This window comes from Anas acuta, chromosome 12, assembly GCF_963932015.1.
Source record: "Anas acuta chromosome 12, bAnaAcu1.1, whole genome shotgun sequence".
Classification (NCBI taxonomy): Eukaryota; Metazoa; Chordata; class Aves; order Anseriformes; family Anatidae; genus Anas; species Anas acuta.
This window is the reverse complement of record NC_088990.1, coordinates 12,941,429-12,963,758: the sequence shown is the minus strand read 5'-3', so window position 1 is coordinate 12,963,758 and position 22,330 is coordinate 12,941,429. Positions and strand designations below refer to the sequence as shown.

Below are 22,330 nucleotides of genomic sequence, written 5' to 3'. Positions count from 1 at the left end.
GGATGCCCAGGGAGAAACAACGAAGCCCTTTTCCTGAGCCATTCTGCCCTGCATCCCACGAGCTGAGCATCACCCCGATGCCCCTAACCCCACTGGAGGACCCTCAGAGAGCCCCTCCTGCAGGCAGCGGTGGGCAGGAGGCGTTGCAGTGGGCAGGGAGCACCCAGGAGCACCCCGCTTCGCCCCGCTGCCTGGGCACCCTCGGGACAGGCACCGTCGCTCCTCCCCGTGCGTCGCCCCAGCGCGAACAAGGGCGCTTTGAGAGCAGGGTGGGTCGGGGAGCGGGAGGCCACTACCCCTTTAAGAGGAAAATTTGTAATCCGAGTGAATTCCTCCTTTCTGACAGGCGGGAGAAGCCGCAGGTCCCTCCCTCGCTGCACTTTATTAAATATAGTAGTAGCGGCAGCCCTCGGCTGGAAGCGGGCGCTGCCGGAGGCTGCTCCGGCCGGGAGGCACCATGGGCACCCGAGGCGGCCCTGCCACGCTGCTGCTGCTGCTGCTGGCCTGCCAGCACCATCCTCTTCGTGCAGGACCCCCGGGCGGAGGTAAGCCCCCATCCCACCACCCTGCTGCCGGAGCGGCGAGGGACACGGGGACGCTCGGCGGTGGAGGCGCAGGGCAGAGCGCGGGGCTGGTTGGGCTGGGAGGGAAGGGGACCCAGTGTGAGCACCCCTGGGTGCCCTCCTGGAGGCCGAGGAGCTGCCTGGTTTTGGGCAGGGTGTTTGCAGCCTGTCCCGCTGGAGGATGAGCTGCTGGGGCTGCTTGGTGGGGCTGCTGTGCCCCGTGTCTCCCGGGGAGCTGCGCGCCCGTGTCCCGCCGGCTGCTTTCCCAAGGGTGCTGGGTGGGATGGGGCCCGTGCGTGGCAGTGGTGCTGCCGGCGGGTGAGGAGGGAGCTGAGCAGCTTCACCAGAGCGCGCTTCACCTCCTGGCTCTGCTCCGGCTGTCTGTCTGTCCGTCCTGTGCGCCGGGGTGGGCGCAGACCCCAGCGTGGGGCACGGGGCTTGCCTTGTGCCACAGGGTCTGGGCGCATGGCTCTGGGCACCCCACAGCACGGTGGGAGCAGTCGCTGGGGGGCTGGTGGTGTTGGGGGGCACGAGGGACAGCAGGGACCATGGAGGGGTCCGGCCACCCCGGGGATGAGTCCTCCCAACGTGCCCGAAAGCAGAGAGCAGCCCTGGGGCACCTCGCTCTGCCGTCCCCATTCCCTCCCCGGGGAGCAGGTGGCCTCCCAGGACTCGCTCCTCTCCCTCCAGGCTTGTTCCTTCTTTCCTTCATGCACCAAAATATTAGGATGCCTGGCAAGCTGAGTGGAAAAAATCCTTTTGTTAATGAACAGAGTGCTCTTCTTCCTTCCAGCGCTGACCTTTAGGTCCTGGACAGGGCTTCCACCCCGCAGGGCTCCTGCCTGCTCCTGTGCGCGGGAGAGCAGCAGGGGCTGCCCTGGCACCCTCCGGAGGTGCAGACACCCCTGTGGCATCCCAAAATCACTGGGAGGCCACTGCCAGGCTTGAGCATGGACGAGGCACAGGCATGGCTTTATTTGGCGATGCCAAAACCCAGAGGTTTGCCCCCAAATACCACCCGAGGCCAGGGCGCGGCTGCAGGGAGCAGAGGACATCCGCTAGCACAGGCCCCTGGGGCTGAGAAGGGGAAGAGGTTTTGCACCAATTTCCTGCTGTGCCCAGCCCAAAATGGGCAGCCTGTGCCCATCAGCTGTATGTCAAAAAGGAAAAACACCAGAAAGTTTCTCCTCCTGCCATCGGAGCGTGAAACTTTGGCAAAGCGCTTAGAGAGGAAAAAGCGCCCGGACCCCAGCGAGGCCACCAAAAAACGAGTCCCCCAAATCCTCGTGATGGGGACTTGGTGGGGCCGGGAGCTTCCCAGGAGGGACGCTGGAGGAAGGGCAAAATGCAGCCCGTGGCCATCCCTGGGCCCGCTCTGTCACCTGCCTGCCACCCGCGGATGTCACCCCCGTGCTCGGAGCCCCGGCCTCTCCTTGCTCCAACGCTCAGCGAGGGCACCGCGTGCCTTGAGGTCACGGCTCCGGGCGGCTGGAAAAGTTTCCAGCTGATGGGAACGGACAGGAAAAAAGTCTGACGGGGGGGAATGCAAACGGGTATCGTGGGAATCGGGGAGGAATATTCTTGTCTCACTCTTATATTTAGCAGCGGAGGGCTGCAGGCAAATGTATAATAAGCGCATTCCTCCAAGATCGCAGCTCGGGGTTAACCTCAGCGCGGAGGAACTAACGTCAGGTTGCAGGCTGCCCAGGAACACGGCCTCATGGGCTTTGGTGGAGGATGTGTGTCTAAATTAGGCCCCAGGCACAGCTTGGCCACGGCGCAGCCCTTCCCATGCGCCTGCAGGCACCAGGCTCCGCTTCGCTCCTTTTCGGGATTCCCCTGGCGTCAGCAGGCTCATGGCTTTCCTCAACCCCCAGCTTTCCACTGGGAAAGCTCCTCGGCTCGGGTTGGAGCCGTGCCCACGTGCCCAAGACTGCCCTGTGTCTGCACACCGCCTGGAGATGTGGAACGAGAGGCTCCTCGTCCCCGAACCATGCCCCAAATCCTTCTCATCCCCACCGTGCCCCAAAACCTTCCCATCGCCACCGTGCCCATCGCCGTGGCTGGGACAGGGCGAAGAGAAGGGGAGAGCTCAGACCAGGAGCAGCGGGAGAGCTTCCCTCCTCCCGAAGCAGATGTTCCTCTGCGCTGCTCCTGGAAGGTTTGCACGAGGACGGAGGCTTTCAGTTAACATGCAGCCCCCAGAGAAAAAGGAAGCCCCCCCCAAAAAAACCCACTTGCTACCAAGCTGCTTTCACACAGGTGGATTTTTGGCTGGGCCTGTGCTTACCAAACACGGCCCCAACACCCCCAGACACCAAGCAGCTTGTGCAGGGAGCAGCACTGAAACGGGAGCATCCACGAGGGGTGTCCGAGGGCTCCGCGCCCTTGGGCGCACGGCACGGTGCCGCGGGGAACCGCGCCGCGCTCAGCGGTTGCTCTTGGCTGCCTGACAGCCGGACAGACAGCCGGTAGCAGACAGCAAGCACGCTGGGGAAGGGCGGGCAGTGCTAAAAACAGCAGAGAAAGCCACGGGGAAAACCGCCCGGCCTCAAGGTGGCCGGCCCAGCACGTGCCCGCCAGTCCCAGGGAAATGAAAGCCACATTCATCCAGTGCCACCGCGCCGAGGGCCCGCGCGCTGCCGTGACTCACGGGCTATTAAAGGAGCCTTTATGGGCCGTGAGTCAGGGAGGGATGGGCACCGGGAACGTCCCATGCTGCTTTTGCCCAAATCTTGTTTTTCTGGAGGTTGTTTTTCCTCCCGGCCGCACGGTGCCATGCGCACCTCCCACAGCCAGCCAACGGTTTGAAGGGGAAACTGCGAGCAAAAGTTATTCTGCCTCATCCCATCTCTTTGGTCAAAACCTCTCTCTTTTATTATTTTTGGTTTGGGGGAAAATCAGCCCAATTCCCCCCACATTTTCGGAGCAGAGCTCTTCCCACATAGACATCTGCCTTGGGATATCAGAGATGTCGTGCCCCCATCCCGCAGAAGCCCGTGGGTCCTGGGGGTCATTTCCTCTGGGAAGCGGGGCGCACGAGGCTGCCAGAGCCAAGTTTTGGCCAGAGGTGGCTGCGGCTGAGAACAGCCTCCTGCCCCGGGGGGACCCGCTCACGCCTCCCCGCGCCACCAGCCCTCTCCCCACGTACGTGCTCCCAGCTATAAATAGAGGGCGGGCGGGCAGGCGTTTATTTTCTCTATAAACACCAGCCCTCGGCTTGTTTCTCAGAGATGGGAAAGGCGTGGGGCTGAGAAATCCCGGGCTGGGGTGGGAGGGCAGGGTGGGGAGGGGGCCCCTGACAGCATGAGAAAGGGGAAAGGAAGGATTTCAGCTGCTCTACTACAGCCAGACTACCCCAAATCCCTTTCCTGGGTGCACTGGATGGGGAAATTAAACCCAGCAGGTCGCTGCTGGCACAGCTTTGGCATCTCCCCCCTGTGCGCCTGCATGTTTGCTCCTCTGGAGCACCTCTCCCCCCCCCAGCCCCGAATTTGGCTGGTGCATCCCCGTTGTCCTGGCGCTCCGAGGCCGATCCATCCCACGCCAGGCTGGGAAGCGGCTGCCGGGAAGCTCTCCAGCGGCGGCCGGGCTGTTTGTTTGCAGCCGCGCATCGCTCCGGTAACATCCAGCCCGCCCCGGGAGGATGCTCGGGAGCCTCTCCAAAAGGGGCGCCCGGCTCCGCTGCCCCCGGGGGCAGGTCAGGGTGCGGGGCCGTGTCCCCGTGCACAAATATGGGGCCGTGTCCCCGCTCCCAGATAAAGGGACCGGCCGGGCAGCTGGAGCCCCGGCACCGAGCTCGCCGCGAGCAGGGTGGAGTTGGGAAAAGTTGGCAGCCAGAAGGCGAGAGGCAGCTCGAGAGAGCGAGGAGAGGGGAAGAAAGAAAGAACAAAACCCGTCTTGGGATGGTTTGGAAACCACGTCCTCTGGGGCTGATACAAAATTTCCAGGCCAACTTCTCCTGGCAGCGGGAGACGCAGCGAGCCTGAGTCACGCCGCCGGGGCCGTCACAAAAGCCCCATTTAGCCGCCGGCCTCCCCAAATCCTCCCACTTTCTCCCCCCCTGTTCTCCTCCCAGAGCAAAACCTCCAAGCACCTCTTCCAGCTCGGGCTGCCTCCCTGCATCCCTCCGGATCCGTTAGCACACAGAACTAAAGCCTCCCCGTCCCGGCCTCCCTGCTCCAGTCTGGGGGTGCAGCAGGGGCGGGCAGCCCCCTCCCCGTGTGCCAGCTGCACGGATGCTCACCCCCAGGTGTGACCCCCGATGTCACGCTGCGCCCCAGCCACCGGGATGTTTAACACGTGTGCAGGGTGTGCTCCTCCAGCTGCACACATGTCCCCAAAGGGGCAGTGCTGGCAGAGCACCCTGGCAATTTTTGGGGGCTCCCCGGCACCGTGGCGGCGCGACAGGGGCAGATGCCAGCGCCGTGCCCTCCCCTCGGTGGCTCCATGCAGGGCAGGGCAGTGCAAGGAATGCCAGCAGCACTTGGGCTGCTTGAATCACGGCAAAATTATGCTGGGGAAGCGAGGGCCTGAGCAGCGAGGCTGCGGCCAAGGCTGCTGGACCCATTTCACAGCAAAGCGCTGCGCCGCCTTCCTCCTGCCGGGGCCGCGCAAACTGAGTGGGGGCCACGGCTGCGCCTGACCCCGAAGTCCGTGGGCTGCAGGAAGGCATTTTTGTGCGGGAGCCAGGGCAGGAGAGTGGGGAAGCAGAGAGGGAGAGCAGCTGGGAAGGAACTGCAGCAACAAACACAGGCGGAGGCTCTCGCGGAGGTAGGGGCGGGTGCTGTGGGGCGAGCAGGACGTGCAGGGGAGAGCACGGCGCCTCTTCCCTGGGGGTCTCCTCCCGCGGCCAAAAAGAGGGGGTGGTGAGGCTCCTCCGCAGCCAGCGGCGTTATCAGAGGCGGCTCTGCTCTCTCTGCTTTCCAGCAATCCCTGCTGCGCCTGGAAAGTGTGAGCGGGAGCGAGGAGCAGAGCCCCGCTCCCTGGGCCGGCTGCGGCGGGGTTTGGGAAGCGCGCACAGCCCTGGCACGAGGCCGTGGGAGCCGTGCTTGCAGCCTGCAGGAGAAAATGCAGGAGCAGGGGTGAGGAGGAGAAGCCTTCCTCCATGCCACAGGCTCTCACCGGTGCCAGTGGGGGGGGGGAAACGAGGCAGCAGCTCCTCTGGCTGCCCCAAAAACTTGCTGCAGGACATCCCCGAGGTCCCCAACCAGCTCGGATGCTCAGGGCCAGCTCCCGTGCTGCCCAACCCCATTGCACGGGGATTTCCCCGCTGTACCCATCTGGGGTCTCTCCTCAGCCCTGCAGCCAGCAGCCCCCGGTCCCCCCACATCACCAGAGGGGGCTTTGGGGCCCCCCTGCTCCCAGCCGAGCCCCAGCCAAACCCCGGGGCCTCTGCGCACCGGCTGTGTTTGCCTTAGCCCGCCTCGCAGGCTGCTCATTTCCTTCCCCGGCCATAAATAAAACCACGCCGTAAAACGAAGGGAATGTGGAGCATAATGCAGCCTTTCTCCAAAAAACCCATCGGAGGCACGGGGCAGGCGGGGACCTCTTCCTCCCGCCGAGCCCCCTCTTGTCCCCAGCCCCATCCCGCAGCTCCCGGGGAGGACGAAGCTGGGGGCCACCCACGGTGGAGGCAGGAGGGCTGGGCGAGCCCGCTGCCTTATAAAGTCACCAAAACCCCGGCCCCGAGCGCCTGGGAGCCCGCTGACGCCGCGGAGGAGGAATGCGCCAGGCTGGGGCGTCCCGGAGCAGCGGCTGCCAGCGAGGGGCTCGCCGGCCCCGGCACACAGGGGCCGCTTGTTCGGGGCGAAGCACAAGCAGCGGGCTGGCGGTGGGGACAAGGAGCCCTCGCTCCACACCTGGTTTTCCACCCCAGGAAAGCCGGGGCAGGGAAGGGCTGAGGACACAGAGAGCCTTTCAGGTGGGGCGTGCGCGCACGAGGCGCCCCCGGCCCCCGCCCCGGAGCTGGGGGTGCAATTAAAAAGTTGCTTTAACGAATTCCAGTCCCCTCCCTGCAAACACAGGCGGGCGCACGGCCCCTTCCTGCTCGGGCAGCCTGAATGAAGCCTTGTTGAGCAGCCAGCCCGCCTTCCTCCGGGCAGCTTTTCCTCCACTCGTCCTCAGCATCCTTCCCAGCGGGGACGCGGGGGTCCCCAGCACCCCGGGCACAAGGGAAGGATGTGTGCCCCCCTGCCACAGGCACTGCTTGTCCCAGCGCTGTCCCCAGGCACTAGAAAACAGCAGGAGAGGCCCAAGCAGCTGTGTTTTCGATGGAAAGGGGACGAGGCAGGGGGAAGCAGGCCAGGGCATCCCAGACCCGGCGCGTGGCCGGCGGCTGGGGCGGGCGCCCGACGCACACAGAGCCCTCACTTGTTCGCCTGGCCTTGGAGGAGCAGAGCACGCCCGGGGTTTGCTCAGAGCCTGGCTTTTGGCTTTCCTCCTTGTTATTTTCAATGAAAAAAAAAAAAAAAAAAGGAATAAAAAGACAGTGCAGCCTATAATCTGCTGGCTGCTGGCCGGCTGCTCGGAAACTGTGACGGGGGCCCCATCGCCTCTGCAGCAGCCTTTCTACGGGGCTGGCGAGGCGCAGGGCAGTGATTTCCTGCGGGACCCTGCAGCTGGGAACGGGAATTCGGGAATTATTTTTAGCCGGGGGGAGCAGAGCAGCCAGGGGCTCGCCCCCGGATGCGAGGATTTGCTTCTCTCCACGTGAGGTGCAAGAGCCAGCCGGGACATCCCCTTCTGGGGACAAAACGGCACGTTTGTCACCCTCGGCTTTAAGCCGCGGTCCTGACAGGCTGCTGCAAGATGTGAGAGCTGCCTTCAGGCACCTCCTGGCCAGGCTGTGGGGCAGAGGGGTGCTGCAGCAAGATTTGGAGACAAACAGCACTAACTCGCATTGCTCTGCAGCCGGAGAAAAATCCCAGAGCCTCCCGCAATGGGACAAGGGTCCCCTTCCCTGCAAGCTGCGTCTCTCCCCTGGGCATCGTCACTTTTGGCAGCCTTGCGCTGTTTTTCAGCAACATCTGAAAGCCACGTTTGTTGGGCTAGGGGAAGCCACAAAAGCAAAGGCTCGGTGGGAGCTGGAGCCGTGCACGCACATGGGGGAGAGCTCGGTGGGAGCCAGCACGGAATGTGCAGGCGAGGTCTCCTGGGGCCCAAATGCAACGCGGGCGTGCGTGCCTGCGTCCCATGTCTGTGCAGGGAGAAGGAAAAGCCTTTCTGCAATGTGCTGCGTGCAGCGTGGTGCCAGAAGGGCCACTGGGCTGGTTGTGCAGAGCCCAGCAGCAGGAGGGAGCAGGTCGGGAGAGGACAGCAAGGCTCCAGGAGTCACTGGCTCAGGAGAGGAGGATGAGGAAGCCAGAGTGACACTTGCCAAGGGCATGCAGAAGGACCAGGAAATGAGCAGGCCTGAGTAAGACGTGCTGGCAACCCTGAGCGAGCGGCTGGCCGTTAAAGCAGGCGTTGGATATTTCCATGCTGCCATTCCCTCCCTGCCCAGTGCGGGTGGGGTAAGGCTCCTTGCAACGCCCTCACTGCTGTCCCGGACCCCAGCAGAAAGCTGAGGCCCTTCCTTTGCTCTCAGAGCTGGGATGTGGCATCTGGGCAAGGAGGGCTGCACGTCCTGAGGCTGCTCGGCCCTCCCCAAAGCGCTCAGGCTGGAGACGCTCCAGGGAGAGCCCCCTCCACAGAGAGCATCCCTCCACAGGGCACAGCCTGGCCAAAAAGCACAAAAAGTCACCTAAACCTCACAGAGCGTGGCCTGAAAACGTGAATTCCCCCCCTTCCAGCGCATCCTCCCCAGACTTTTACATCCTACGGGTCTTTATGTTAATGCCTCCTCCTGCAGGCGCGCAGCTCAGAGTGCCGCGGGGCCACACGCAGCATGCGCTCCGCACGCGGGTGCAGCGCACACACACGCATTGAGCCAGCGAGCAAGCAGCGCCGCTGTGCAACTGAGCAGTGCCACGCTGTGGTTACCTCCTGCTTCTCCTCCTGCCAGCGCCCTGTGACACAGTCCCTGGTCCCGCGGCCGCATGCCATTGCGCTGAGTCCGCTGAGGGCGCGCGCACGCTGGGTGCTGAATGCCTTCCAGCCGCGGCCCCAGCCCAGCACGCTCCCACGTCCACATATGGGTTGCACACACGCTCTGCACGCATTTATTCCTCCAGATCTGCCCGAGCCGCCGCCTCCGGGGCGAACCTCAGCAGTGGTTCGGTGCTGCGGGGAGCTGTTTGAGAATGGTGCTGAGCAGGGAGAGGATTTGCATGGCAAGGTGTCTCATTCCTCCCGAGGGGGTGTCCAAAATGGACAGGGCTCCTCGGGCTGACAGCACACCTCCCTGCACGTGTGCAGGGGGAGGCTGGAGGCTGCAGCCTTCGGGCCCCATCGCGTGGCCGGCGCTGGAGGATGCAGCTCCCAAACGCGCAGCCCAGCGAGGGGAGGACTCCAGGAAGGGGCCTGGGAAGGGGGCTGCAGGCTCACAGCACCCACACGGCCAGGGCTGAGGGTGCCTTTCCCTGCCTGACCCTCTCCTTTCACCTCTCCGCAGCCTCTTTTTTCGGGGACAGCTACGTGGAGATGCCGCTGGCGGACGCCTCGCGCACGGTGCGGCTGCGGCTCCAGCTCTACACCAGCCAGGGCAGCGGGCTGCTCTTCCTGGCCGCCGGGCAGCCCGACCACCTCCTGCTGCAGCTGCGAGCTGGCACCCTGCAGGTTGGTACCGCAGCTCCCCGAGTCCCTGCGGGGGTATTAAAGACGGGGAACCAGCCCCCAGGTAGGGAAGCTGGGCCATGGGAAGCGTCTTGGACACCCTGATGTCAGCACCCCGTGCTCATTGCGTGCTCGGACATGGCACTGAACACCCTGGAGTGCGAGGGGCTGGGGAAGGGATGGGCCAAGAGGACCAGAGAAATGAGAGGTCTCCACCCAACGCCCCCATCCCACCGCAGGCTGAGTGCAGCTGGGGCGTGGGAAGGGAGCAGGACAGAAGAACAGAATTTCCTCTTGTGGTTACGGGGCTGGCGCCCACCACAAAGGAAAAAAAGCAGGGAGCATCTGAGGAACACATCCCTGTTTCCCCGGGAGCCGCTGGGCTGGGCCACGGACCACATCTGAGCGCGAGCAAGCAGCTGACCACAGCTCCCCGAGGCAGGGCGCGTGTCTCGGGTCCGCTGGCCAACCCTCTACTTAGGGAGGCTCCGGGCTGCTGCTCGTGATGACGGTGCCCACCCCATTTCTGGATTAGAGTGGACACAGGCAAGCCTGCTATTTCCCCTGCCAGTCCCCAGGCTGGCAGCTGGCGGGGCTGGGAGCAGCCCAGGTGGTGGGGAAGGGGCTGGGAGACGGAGGAGCATGCGGGGGCAGAGCGGGGCAGGGCACGTGGCAGTGAGCAGAGGGACCACAGCGCTCCCAAACCCCCAGGGATGGGCCCACGCTTGGTCAGGAGGGTGCTGTGCACGAGCCCTGGTGCTGACCCCGCTCGCTTTCCTTCCCCCAAGGCCAGGCTGCGGCTGGGCTCGGAGGAGGTGACGCTGCAGTCGCCAGCGGAGCTGCAGCTGGACAACCTGGCGGTGCACGATGTGGAGCTGCTGGTGGAGGACGGCAGGATGACGCTGACCATCGACGGCCTCTTCAACAGCTCCGTGGACGTCCCGGGGCCCGTCCGGGAGCTGGACATCCAGTACGGCCTCTACGCCGGCGGCACCGGCGGCCTCAACCTGCCCTACCTCGCCGGGGCCAGCTCGCCCTTCAGAGGCTGCCTCCACTCGGTGACGTTCAACGGCCTGGATGTCCTCTCCCCGCCGTCCTCCGGTGGCAGCCCCAAGGTCTTCCACGAGGTGCAGGAAGGCTGCAGCACGCAGTTCTCTGCCGAGCCCGAGGACCCCTTCGGGTTCCTGGGGCCACAGTCGTACGTGGCGTTCCCCACGTGGGACGCGAGGGAGGAAGGGACCATCGAGTTTGTGGTCACCACAGACGTCACCCACGCGCCCCTCATCTACCAGGCGGGCACGGAGGATGACTTCTTCTACCTGGAGGTCTCCAACGGGCGCCTGAGGGGCTTCGTCAACAAGGGGAACGGCGTCATCGTCCTGCACAACAACGTCTTCATCAGCGACAAGCAGCAGCACTACGTCAAGGTCTACACGGGCACCCACAAGCTCGAGATCCTGATCGACTACTACGCTTCCTCCACGTCCAACCGCGGCATCAACAACTACCTGGACCTTCAGGGAAACCTCTTCATCGGGGGGCTGAACGAAAAGGCCCTGCAGGGGCTGAGAGCGCACCGCCTTGCCTTCACCTCGGCGGGCACCATGAGCAACACGTCCTTTGTCGGCTGCTTGGAGGACCTGCGGATAAACCTGCAGAGGAAGAGCCTGCAGGACGCCGTGCTGACGAAGAACATCGCGGCCGGCTGTGGGAAGTCGGACCACGACTACGAGGACTACGAGGAGGCGTACGAGCAGGACGAGGCGCCCACCTCCCCTCCGCCCGACGCCTGGCCGGTGGTGGAAGCGTGCCGGCCGGACAGCAGCTTCCCACCCGCCCTGGCCAACATCAGCAGGCTGCTGCACGTCAGCCCCCTCGTCCTGTCGGAGGGGGGCACGGCTTATCTGGAGTGGAAACACGTCCAGCCGACAGTCGACTTGAGCCTGGCGAACATCCGCCCATCCCAAATCCTCTTTACCCTCGCCGGTGACCCTCGGCACGGCCAGCTGGAGCTGGACGTCCCCGGGTCCAGGAGCAGGAAGAAGTTCACCCTGCTGGACGTCGTGAATCGGAAAGTGCGGTACGCCCACGACGGCTCCGAAGCGCCCATGGACCAGCTGGTGCTGGAGGTGACGGTGGCCGCCCAGCAGGGCGTCCCCGAGTGCCTGCGGCAGGGGCAGAAGTACGTGCTGCCCGTCATGGTCAGCCCCACCAACGACGCCCCGCAGGTGATCTTCCCCCACGGGAACCAGATGACCGTCCTGTCGCACACGCGCAGGCACCTGAGCACGGACACCCTGCAGGTGCTGGACGACGACACCTCCTGTGACGACCTCGAGTTCCAGCTGCACGGCGCCCAGCAGCTGGACGAGGGCTACGTGGAGTACGACTTCCAGCCCGGCGTGCCCATCGAGGAGTTCTCCTGCAGGGAGCTGGAAGCAGGCAACGTGGTCTACGTGCACCAGAGCGGGACGGACTTGCAGCTCACCTTCCAGGTGAGCGACGGCTCCGTCCCGAGCCCCGTTGCCACGCTGAGGATCCTGGCCATAGAGCCCGAGATCCGCCTGCGCAACAACACCGGGCTCTCCGTCTCCCAAGGGGGGGCTGCGCGCATTTCCACGGCCAACCTGTCCGCCGAGACAAACGCCGGGAAACAACGGGTGCCCATCCTGTACAGCCTCACGCAGCCCCTCAGGTACGGCGAGGTGCAGAAGCAGGGGAGCACGGGAGGGGAGTGGAAACGAGTCGAGTCCTTCCAGCAGCAAGACCTGGAGCAAGGGCGCATCCAGTATTTCTGCACGGATCCAGAGCACCGGCTGGAGGATGTCGTGGAGAAGCTCCGATTCGACGTCCAGGTGGGCCAGAAGGTCTTGCCAAACAACACTTTTCTCATAAGCATTAAAAGAGCCACCATTAAGATGAAGACCATGGTCCCCCTCCAGATGAAGAACAAGCGGCACAAAAACATCACCAGCAAGGAGCTGGAGGCGATGCTGGAAGACCCAAACTCTGCCCCGGTCCCTTTCCGCTATGTGATCATCCAGGCCCCCAGGAAGGGCAACCTGGAGCTGCTGGGCAGCAGGCTGACCGAGGGCTTTGCGTTCACCCAGGAGGACCTGCAAAGAAACCGCCTGAGCTACAGCGCGACCGTCAGGAACTCGCAGCAAGCCGAGGACGCCTTCCAGTTCCACGTGCGCGCCGGCGAGCAGCACTCTCCCGTCTACACCTACCCCATCAGCATCGGGGGGGACCCCGACGCGCCCAACCTGACCAACGTCCTGCTGACGGTGCCGGAGGGGGGCCAGGCTGTCATCTCCAAGGAGCACCTGTTCGTGCAGAGCCTGAACAGCATGGACTACCTCTACGAAGTGATCGAGGGGCCGGCGCACGGGAGGCTGGCGTGGGCAGCGTCCCTCGGCAGGGCGTCCAGCGAGGAGATCACGGAGTTCAGCAACGACGACATCCTGCACCGCCGGCTGCTGTACCAGCACGACGACTCCGAGACGCTGGAGGACGACATCCCCTTCGTAGCCACCAGGCAGGGCGAGGGCAGCACCGAGCCCGAGGCGGAGGAGGTGAGAGGGGTTTTCAGGGTCTCCATCCAGCCCGTCAACGACCATCCCCCCGTCCGGGCGGTGAGCAAGGTGTTCAACGTGGTGCGCAACGGGCAGCACCTGCTGACCACGGACGACATCGCCTTCACCGACAAGGACTCGGGCTTCTCCGACGCGCAGCTGGTGCTGGCCAGGAGGGACATCTTGTTTGGCAGCATCGTGTCCGTCGACGACAGGAGCCACCAGCTCTATCGGTTCACCCAGGACGACCTGAGGAAGAAGAAGATCCTCTTCGTCCATTCCGGCGCCGACCGGGGCTGGATCCAGCTGCAGGTCTCAGACGGCCTCCACCAAACCACGGCGCTGCTGGAAGTGCAGGCGTCAGAGCCCTACATCAAGATAGTCAACAACACCGGCCTGGCCATCCCCCAGGGGAGCCAGGGGAGCATCGACGCCTCCGTCCTCAGCCTGGAGACCAACATGGACATCAGGTCGGACGAGGAGATACGGTTCCTGATCACCGCCCCGCCGCGCTGGGGGGCCGTGCTCAGAGGGGGGCAGCCGGTCATGGCCTTCTCCCAGAGGGACCTGCTGGCAGGAGAGGTCTCGTACCGCCACAACGGGAGCAGGAACGCCCGGGATGAGCTCCGGTTCACCGTGGAAGCAAACGAGGTGGTGGTGGAGGACACGTTGGCCATCACCATCTTCCTGGACACCCACCCAAGCCCCCTGCGCATCGTCAACAACAAGGAGATAGACGTCTTCCAGGGGGAGGCGGCCGAGATCAAGCAGGAGCACTTACTGGTGAGTATCCCCCTCTCTGCTTGTTCCCCAAAACCCACATCCCCTCCCCGGCCACCAGACAGTGTGTGGGGGGCTATTGACCACCCACCTGCAGTGACCAGAGGACTTGTGCCCGCGTCTGGCTTTGCCACAACCTTGGCAAATGTCAGCCCCCCACTCACACCGTGCCTCCCCTGCACTCCCAGGTGGCCCACGAAGAGATCCCCCCCCAGGACATCGTCTACCTGGTGAGCAGCCCCCCGGCCTCCGGCTTCCTGGTGATGGTCCAGCACGGCCGGGACTCGGACGAGCCGCCCAGCCTCGACCCCGTGCAGTCCTTCACCCAGGAGGACATCAACAGCGGCCAAGTCCTCTACCTGCACTCCAAGCCGGAGGAGGAGCGGGACCACTTTGTCGTGGACGTCACAGCCGGGGGGGCAGACCCCCTGGAGGGGGTGGCAGTGAGCCTCAGCGTGCTCCCCGCCACCGTCCCCCTGGACGTCGGCAACCTCACGGTGCCGGGAGGAGGCTCTGCCGTCCTCTCCACGGCCGTCCTCAACGTCCCCAGCGACTACTTCGTGGCTCGTGGCGTGGAGTTCAGGGTGCTGGAGCCCCCCCGCTACGGCACCCTCCTGAACACCAAGCGGCCCGAGGAGGGGGGGCTGCAGAGCTTCACCTGGAGCGAGGTACGGGGCTGGGGCCACCGGGAGGCTGCAGGGGGCTGCCCCTGGGATGGAGGGTTTTAGGGGGGCAGGTTCACCCCCTCTGGGTCTGCTGTGGTGGGGGGAAACCCCAAGCTGAGGGCTATGGGGAGGGGATGCGGGCAGAGCCCCGGTGCCAGCCCCTCTCCCCATCGTGGTGCCGGGGCGGTGCCCAAGGGCTGGCCCCCCCCCGCGCCCCTCAGCCAGCCCCTGCCCCGCAGGTGGAGAACCAGGAGGTCCGATACAGGCAGGACGTGCCCCGGGCTCGGGCTGACAGCTTCACCCTGCTGGCCAACGCCTCCCACAGCGGCCGGCACAGCCAGCCCCGCACCGTCTTCGTGGCCATCGCGCCCCGGCGCACGGCGGGGCCCCGGCTGCGCATCAACGCCGGGCTGCAGGTAAGGGGGGGGGACCGCCGAACAGGGGCTGGGGCCGGCCTTGGAAGGGCTTCTCCGCCTCCTCCTCCTCCTCTTCCTCCTCTTCCTCCTCCCCCGGCCATGCTGAAGCTGTCCACAAGGTGGGAGCATCGCCCCGCTGCGGCTGCTGCTGGCGGCTGGCTCAGCCGGAGGGGTGCAGGGGGGGTTCTCAGGAAAGCCCCCCCCTCTCCCACCCCAGCAGGGACACCCCAAAGGAAGGCTACGGGACGGAGCGGGGCTGCCCTGCAAAGTTTGGGGTCCCCATCCGCAGCCAGCCCATGGTTTGCCCATGCTGCCCTCTACCCCAAAGCCCCCCCCCCCTCCCTTCCAGGCAGCAAAGGCAGCCCCCCACCAGCAAATCCCTTTTTTTAAGGGCACTGAGCCCCGATGTGCCCCAGCTGTGCCCAAATCCCTGCAGGGTCAGGTTAACCTCTCCTCTGCCTCACAGCCAGCCCAGCAGCACGGTCACTCGGGGAAGCTCTGCCTTCCCTCCCAACCACTATAAAACCATCAAAAGACAGGGAAATAAAAAATAATAACAATACAAAAATACGCCCAGAAGCACGGGTTTGTCCTGCGCAGGACAAAGCAAGCAGCGTGCAGGAGGGGCCGTGTGTGTTTGTGCTCCCGGAGAGATGACTTCAGCGTTTAAAGGTCAGCCCGGGCCCGGCACGGAGATTGCACAAAGCTTCCCCTGCTGCACGCACGCCAGCGGCAGGGTGCAGAGTCCACACGGGCAGGATCAGGCCCCACGGGCTGCGGTCCCTGCTGCCAGGAGGGTGGCTGGGTGCCACCAAGGGAGGCTTCTGCTGCCCTCTGCGCCGTGCCGCCGTGCTGCCGGCACCGTTTCGCTGCCTCCACGCCAGCTCTCCCAGAGCGCAGAGGTGACACGGAGTGTGAGCAGACATAATAAGCCAGGAAAGGAGGGCAGGAGCCCAGCTTTAATCATTCAGAGCGGATGTGGGGCTTGGAGTGCTCAGCCCCGCTCAGCTCGGCTGCCCCCGCGCAGCGCTTCCCCCATCCCGCCTCCCCAAAGCCGCACTTCCCGGCCTCTCTCCCCCAGTCCCGCGGGGGCTGCTGATGGATTTGATTTCACTGCCGGCACCCACACCCACTCAAGAAATGTTTGGGGATCGGCCAGCTGGACAGCGAGGAAAAGAGCTACGCTAACCCGACACAGCTGGCTCTGGGGAGGGCGCGCAGGACCTGACATCCCAGCAATAATCCTAATCCTGGGGTCTGCGGGGCAGGGATGGGGCAAGGGATTAGGAACAGGGCATAGTGCTGCCTCCTGCTCGCCTTCATCCCCTCTGCAACCCCGGCAGGAGCCCCAGGGACTGAAAAGCCCCTTGGGGAAGGCAGGTGCTGTGGGATCGTGGTGGCAGCGTCCCTGGGCATGGGTGGCACGGCCGCCTGTGGGGCGGCGTGGGCAGCACGCCCCCTGTACGTGCTGGGAAACACGGGCACGGGGTGATGCAGGGCTTGGGAGGAGGCCAGGGCACGGGTGCTTCGCCCAGCAGATGCACAAGGAGCCCTTGTGCGGCGCAGACGTGCCTCCTGGTGCAAGGCACCAGCACTCGGGGACGGGCTGGGGATGGCCGGGGTGTCCCGGGGGGTTACAGCCTCTCCCCGTCCCCCAGCTGCGGAGCGGCGCCACGGCCACCATCGGCCCCCAGACCCTGCGTGCTGAGGACGAGGACAGCCCGGCGGCGGAGGTCACCTTCTCCATCCAGCCCCCGGTCAATGGCAAGGTGGTGCTGAGGCCAGCGCCCAACGTGGAGGTGCGGCGCTTCACCCAGGCGCAGATCGACAGCGGCCTCATCCTCTTTGTGCACCAAGGTACGGCCAGGATGAGGCGTCCCCCGGCACCAACCCATCCCCAAGCCCTGTGGCACCGAGCTCCCCCTCGCGCCAGGTGAGGGGGCTGCCCCGTGCCCCAGCTCCACGCTTTCTGCAGGGTCCCTGGATGGAGGCTTCGCCTTTGACCTGTGGGACGGCGAGAACCTGTCCCCCGGGCACTTCTTCCTCGTCAGGGCGCAGGGCGAGGAGCTCAGGCTGGCCAGGAAGCAGAGCCTCACCCTCTGCCCAGGTGGGTAGGGGGCAGCGCGCGGGGGGGCCCGGCAGCCAGGCTGCTGTGGGGGCAGAGGGGCAGGGTTGATGTCCCCCCCGGCGTGTTTTCCAGGTGCTCTGCAGCCCCTCACCAGCGAGAACCTGCAGGCGGTGAGCAGCAGCCCCGCCAGCCCCACGGCCCTCTACTACAGCATCGAGCAAGCCCCGCGCCTCGGCCGGCTGCGCACCGCCCGCGGGGACGAAGTCAGGAACTTCACCCAAGCCCAGGTGAGGTCTCGCCCCCTCCACGAGACCCTCCAGCAGCCCCACGGCTCGGGGGTCCCACCCCATTTGCTGAGCGGAAAGCTCCGGGCAGAAAGGTGCCTCCTTGGGGGAGCCAAACCAAGCCCCCACGGTGCCCGCGCCGGCTCCAGAATGGCACCAGCAGTGACAGTGGCACCACGGCAGCCAGAAAGGAGATGGGGCATGGCATCGTGGCATCATCCGCTGGGGTTATGTTGCCATGAAGCAGAAATGAGCGAGCTTTCTCCCCTCCTAGGTGGATGGTGGGGTGATCTTCTACCAACACGAGATGCCCCAGGAGCCCTTCTGGCTCGCCCAGGACGCCATCCGCTTCCGCGTGGTGGCTCCGACCTCCATCTCCGACTCCTTCGTCCTGCTCGTGCTCATCTCGTTCGAGGCGAATTGCCCCCAGCGCTCGACTCAGTTGTGGAGAAATGCAGGTAAAAAAAAAAAAGGAAAAAATCAGCCCGGGGGGTGGTGCGGAGTGTGGCTGGAGGAGAAGCAAGGGACAAACAAGTTCTCCTGAGGTTTGCACAATCCTCTCACTGGGGCAGGGAGGGGGGATTGTGCAAACGTCAGGAGAGGCTGTTTGAAGGAAAAGCACAATGTACAACTTCCCATGCTCCCTCCAAGCACGAGCTCTGCTACCACACCGACATCTGACAAGCCACGTGCATCCTTTGCTGGCCCTATCCACACAACGCCTTCCCCCCGTTGTTTTGCCAGCCTCATCAATCCTGTTTTCCTCCTATTCCTATTTCCTATTTCCTTCGCATCCCTCCATTTCTGACTCCGCTTTGGGTTTTCCCTCCTTCTCCCAGGCCTCCAGCTCGCCACGGGGGAGCGGGCAGAGATTGGCACCTCGCTGCTGGACGCCTCCAACCTCCTGAGCCAAGTCTCGGTCCCCGAGAGGGCTGCGCATGATGTTGTCTTCCTGGTGACGGAGCCACCTCTCCGCGGGCAGCTCTCGGTGGCCGGCGTGGCGCTGGGGCAGCCTCAGCCCTTCTTCCTGCAGTCAGACCTGGCCACCGGCCGCCTGGCCTACACCCACGGCGGGGACGCTGCCTCCAAAGACCGCTTCCAGTTCCAGGCTTGGCTCCGTCCCCGGGCGCAGCAGTCCCTCCATCCTCCCCGCCACGGGGTGCTCATCTCCGAAGCTTTCAACATCACGGTGAGCGGCGGTGCTGGGAAGCCACCGCAGGTGGTGAAGCGGCGCCGAGCGCTGCAGGTCCTGCACGGCTCCACCGTGACCTTGTCCCGGGACTACCTGGACGTGGCCGAGCTGCAGGGCTCCCCGGAGGACGTGGTCTACACCCTGCTCCAGAGACCCCTCGCTGGCCACCTGGCCAACGCGCACGACCCTCAGGTGGCCATCGAGCGCTTCACCCAAGCGGACATCAACGCCGGCCACGTGGTGTTTGTCACCACCACCAGCAGCAGTGTCCCCGAGTCCTTAGCCCTGAGCCTGTCCGACGGCCACCACCCGGCCACCCTGACCTCACTGGAAGTCATGGTGCTGCCTGCAGCGAGCCCGGTGCCGCTGGAGGTGCCCCAGGAGCTGAACAGGGCCACCCTGACCCCCCGGCACCTCCCGGGGGAGGGCGATGCCCTGTACAGGATCACCAGGGACCCCAGGTTTGGCCAGGTGCTGCTCAACCAAAAGCCGGCACGGGGCTTCTCGCAGGCGCAGCTGGAGCGCGGGGAGGTGACTTTCACCTTCACCCAGCTCACCTCTCCCCAGGACAGCTTCCAGTTCCTCGCCACATCGCGGGGAGCGAACAGGAGCGGGGAAGTGAACGTCACCGTCCGCGCCCTGGTGACGGCTCGGCCGGGCAGCGTGTGGCCGCGGGGCACCACGGCCCTCCTGGACACCCGCACCCTCGATGCCAGCGAGCTGGCCAACCGCACCAGGAGCGTGCCAGTCTTCAGGATCCGCAGGTCGCCCCGCAGCAGCCGGCTCGTCAGGGTCTCGGGGGACCCAGGGCAGCCCCCGACACCGATCGAGACCTTCAGCCAGAGGGAGCTGGAGCAGGGGCTGGTGGGGCTGGAGGTGCTGGATGCTGGGGACACCCCCCAGCACCCGCAGAGTGACAGCTTCCTCTTCGAGGTGGTGGCTGCCGGTGTGCCACCAGCGCTGGCAGCCCTGGAGTACATCACCGAGCCCTACAACGCCTCGAAAGCCTATGGGGTCACCCTACTCGTGGCCCCGCCAGCACCGTCGTCCCCGGTGCCGTGGCCCCAGGGCACGGCGCGGAGCGGCCCCAACGCCAGCGAGGTGGGCATGGTGCCCCCCAGCGCCTGGCCGGGCCCCGGGGCCACTGCCAGCCCCAGCCCCGTGGAGGGGGGCACCTTCCTCAGCTTCATCGAGGCCAACATGTTCAGCATCATCATCCCCATCTGCCTCATCCTCCTGCTGCTGGCCCTCATCCTGCCGCTGCTCTTCTACCTGCACAAGCGCAACAAGACGGGCAAGCACCACGTGCAGGGCGCCCCGTCCTCCAAGGCGAAGAACGGGGCCGTGCCGGAGCAGGAGACCTTCCGGAGGACGGACCCCAGCCAAGGCATCCCCCTAACGACTGTCAACTCCCTGGAGGGCAAGGGCGCGGGTCCCCCGCCCCAGGGCACGGGTCCTGGGGTGCCACCGGACCCCGAGCTCCTCCAGTACTGCCGGACATCCAACCCCGCCTTGAAAAACAACCAGTACTGGGTGTGAGGGGCTCAGGCGTGGGGGGCACGAGCGGCCGGACCCCCCCAGACCTCCTCGGAGCATCAGCACCACCGTCGCCTTCCTCCCAGCTCTCCTCCTCCTCCTCCCGGGGAGCTGGCACCGCGCAGGCGCAGGAGGACCTTGGGGATGGGGGGTGCTGCCGGTGTGGCCCACCCAGGAGCCCCAAATCTCCGGACAGCTTTGGGCAGGGGGGCACTGCAAGAGGGGAGGGGGGGAAAAAGGCCAGCACGGCCTTGGGGTGCTCTCCTGGGACACCCAAGGGTGCTGGGGGGGAGTGGGGAGGGCCCGGAAGAGGAGAGCAGCTCTGGGCGCGAGAGGGAGGATGACGAGCGGCTTGCACTGAGTCAGGCTTGGGATGAAGCTGCCCAAATCCCCCAGGGCTAGGCGGGCTGAGGCACTGGAGCAGAGGCTCGGAAAAACCCCGTGGCCAACGCCGAGGGACTCCAAGGGATCCCCACCCACTTGGAAAAAAGGCTCGGTGGCCGGAGAGAAGAGCAGGGCACGGGACCCGACGCGTTTTCCCACTGTGTGCTCCAGCGCGGCAGAAGCGCAGGGAATAAAGTGCCTTTTCCCGAGGGACATCCCAAAATCGGTCTGCCCCAGCCTCCTCCCTCCCAGCGCCGCTCCTTGCCAAGCCCGGCGAGCTGCAGAGCAACATTTGGAGGTGGCGGGCCGAGCCCCGGGCTCCGGCTCAACTTTTCCCCGGGCTGACGGCCCGAATGCTTAAATAGAAATTATCCGAGGAAAAACTGAGCGCCGGGCTCAGGATGGGGCCCAACAAAAACACCCCGCGGGGACGTAGCCGAGAGCCTCCTGGCGGGGCACCTCCTGCTCGCAGCACGCCGCGGCGAGGCTGAAATGTCCCCAGGATGTCCCAAATCCCTCTCCATCCCCCAAAAATCACCCAGGGGCCGTGAATCCTGGACGTTTGTAGGACCGGCCCTTTGCCCAGCTGCATTTATGACCTGATATTTGCCGTCCTGCAGCCGTCACAGCTCCGTCCCCGCCTGCTCCAGCCCTGACCCCTGCCTGCTGCTCCCCAAAATCCCCGCCGGCCCTCCCTGCCCCCCCTCCTGCTCCGTGCCCTTCCTGGCTGCTCGCAGCAGCCCCCATCTCCTCGCCGAAGCAGCGCACCCCGAGGAGACTCGATAGAGGGGACGTGGCCTACTTTGAGGAGCAAAGTGGGTTGTTTTTAAGGCTGGTGGTTTTACTCCCCGCTGCCGGGAAATATCCGCTGCCTGGGGTCAGCAGAGGACAGGCAGCAACCGGGGAGACGCCAGCGCTGAGCACGCTTCTGTGGGGCCGGGCTGTGCTGGCAGCAAATCCCCCACAGAGCACCACCGAGCACAGGGCCACCACGGGGCTGAGAGCCGGTGTCCCCTGGCCACCGTGCCACCTCCTGCACCCCGAGCAGCCCGCCCGGGGCCGAGGATCCTGGCTGTGGGTGCCCACCGGGCTCTGCCGGCCACCAGGGAGCTCCCAGATGCCCCCCGTGGGACCCCTGGGGGCAGGAGCTGGGGCAGCGGGGCAGGGTGAGGAGATCGGTCGCAGCCCAGGTTGCACGGGCTGGATTTCAGACACCTATTGAAAGGCAAAAAGCCACCGAGCCAAACAGGTTTCTTTCAACACCACCCAGGGCAGATCGGGCTCGGGTGGCTCTGGGAACCTCCCATGCAGGCGCAGGGATTTCAGGAAGGGGAGGCTCCATTCCTGGCCGGGCTCCATCCCCGCTCCCAGGGCACGGCACCCTTCAGAGCCGAACCCAGCACCCCGGGGTGCCTGGAGCCCTCCGTGCCCCATTTTGGCAGCCCGTGCCCGCAGCCTGCAGGATGGGAGCTCCCCAGGCCCTGGCACGCAAAGGATGGTGAGACGGGGACCTGGCCACCAGCCCCGGGTGCACAAAGCCTCCCCCGGGCAGCTGCGGCAGCGCTCCACCCCGGCTGCGCATTGAAATTCAAGACAGATCCAGCCTGACCCGCGCCTCCACACCCAGCAGCTCGCAGGCAGGCAGGCAGGCAGTGACGGAGGGATGAGCTCCTGCAAAAACAACCCGCCCAAAGACACTGAAACCCGGGGATGCACCCCAGGATCAGCCCCGCCGCCCCTTCGGAGGGGACCACCAGCACCGGGGGGGCAGGGAGTGCTGGCCAGCCCTCTTTGCCATTAAATACGGTCAATGGCACCATGGCCGAGGTGTTGCCATCCCTGACAACACCTTGGGCTGGCTGCAGGAGAGCGCTGAGCGCTGGCACCGGCTCTTGCTCCCCGCCCGGAGGAGCGCCGTGGGCTGCTGGTGCCGCGCCGGGGTCACATCCCCAAGTATTTGAGGAACGCAGCGGTGACGAGGAGCACGCCGCGTGCTGCCCGGTCTTGCTCCCTGCACGCTGCCAAAACCCGTCCTCGCCGACCGGCCGGGCTTGTTCCGCATCCACCGCCGTGCCCGCGGGCACCGGGGCATCGCCGCCCGCCCGCACCGCGCCCTGCGAGGCTGAGCGGGGCAGGATGCAGGCGGGCTGTC

At 65.4% G+C, this 22,330-nt stretch overlaps 1 protein-coding gene across 2 annotated transcripts; it reads left to right on the top strand.

Annotated features, from left to right (window-relative positions):
• Positions 1-385: 385 nt before the first annotated feature.
• Positions 386-20,401, top strand: CSPG4 (chondroitin sulfate proteoglycan 4). Of its 2 annotated transcripts, none has more exons than XM_068696425.1 (10): positions 386-545; positions 9,118-9,281; positions 10,067-13,636; positions 13,822-14,301; positions 14,538-14,714; positions 16,373-16,571; positions 16,690-16,821; positions 16,915-17,069; positions 17,341-17,524; positions 17,906-20,401. In XM_068696425.1, exons 1-10 carry the CDS (start codon positions 458-460, stop codon positions 19,795-19,797), a joined length of 7,041 nt encoding a protein of 2,346 aa, XP_068552526.1. In that variant the 5' UTR covers positions 386-457; the 3' UTR covers positions 19,798-20,401. The 2 variants fall into 2 exon arrangements, with proteins under 2 accessions (XP_068552526.1, XP_068552527.1); XM_068696426.1 differs by lacking the exon at positions 386-545 and adding an exon at positions 8,701-8,841.
• The last annotated feature ends 1,929 nt before the right edge of the window (positions 20,402-22,330 follow it).

Coding starts and splice junctions, on each gene's coding strand:
- CSPG4 (XM_068696425.1), top strand. CDS start 458: ATGGGCACCCGAGGCGGCCCTGCCACGCTGCTGCTGCTGCTGCTGGCC. Junction 546..9,117: donor TGCAGGACCCCCGGGCGGAG/GTAAGCCCCCAT, acceptor ACCTCTCCGCAG/CCTCTTTTTTCGGGGACAGC. Junction 17,070..17,340: donor GGAACTTCACCCAAGCCCAG/GTGAGGTCTCGC, acceptor CTCCCCTCCTAG/GTGGATGGTGGGGTGATCTT.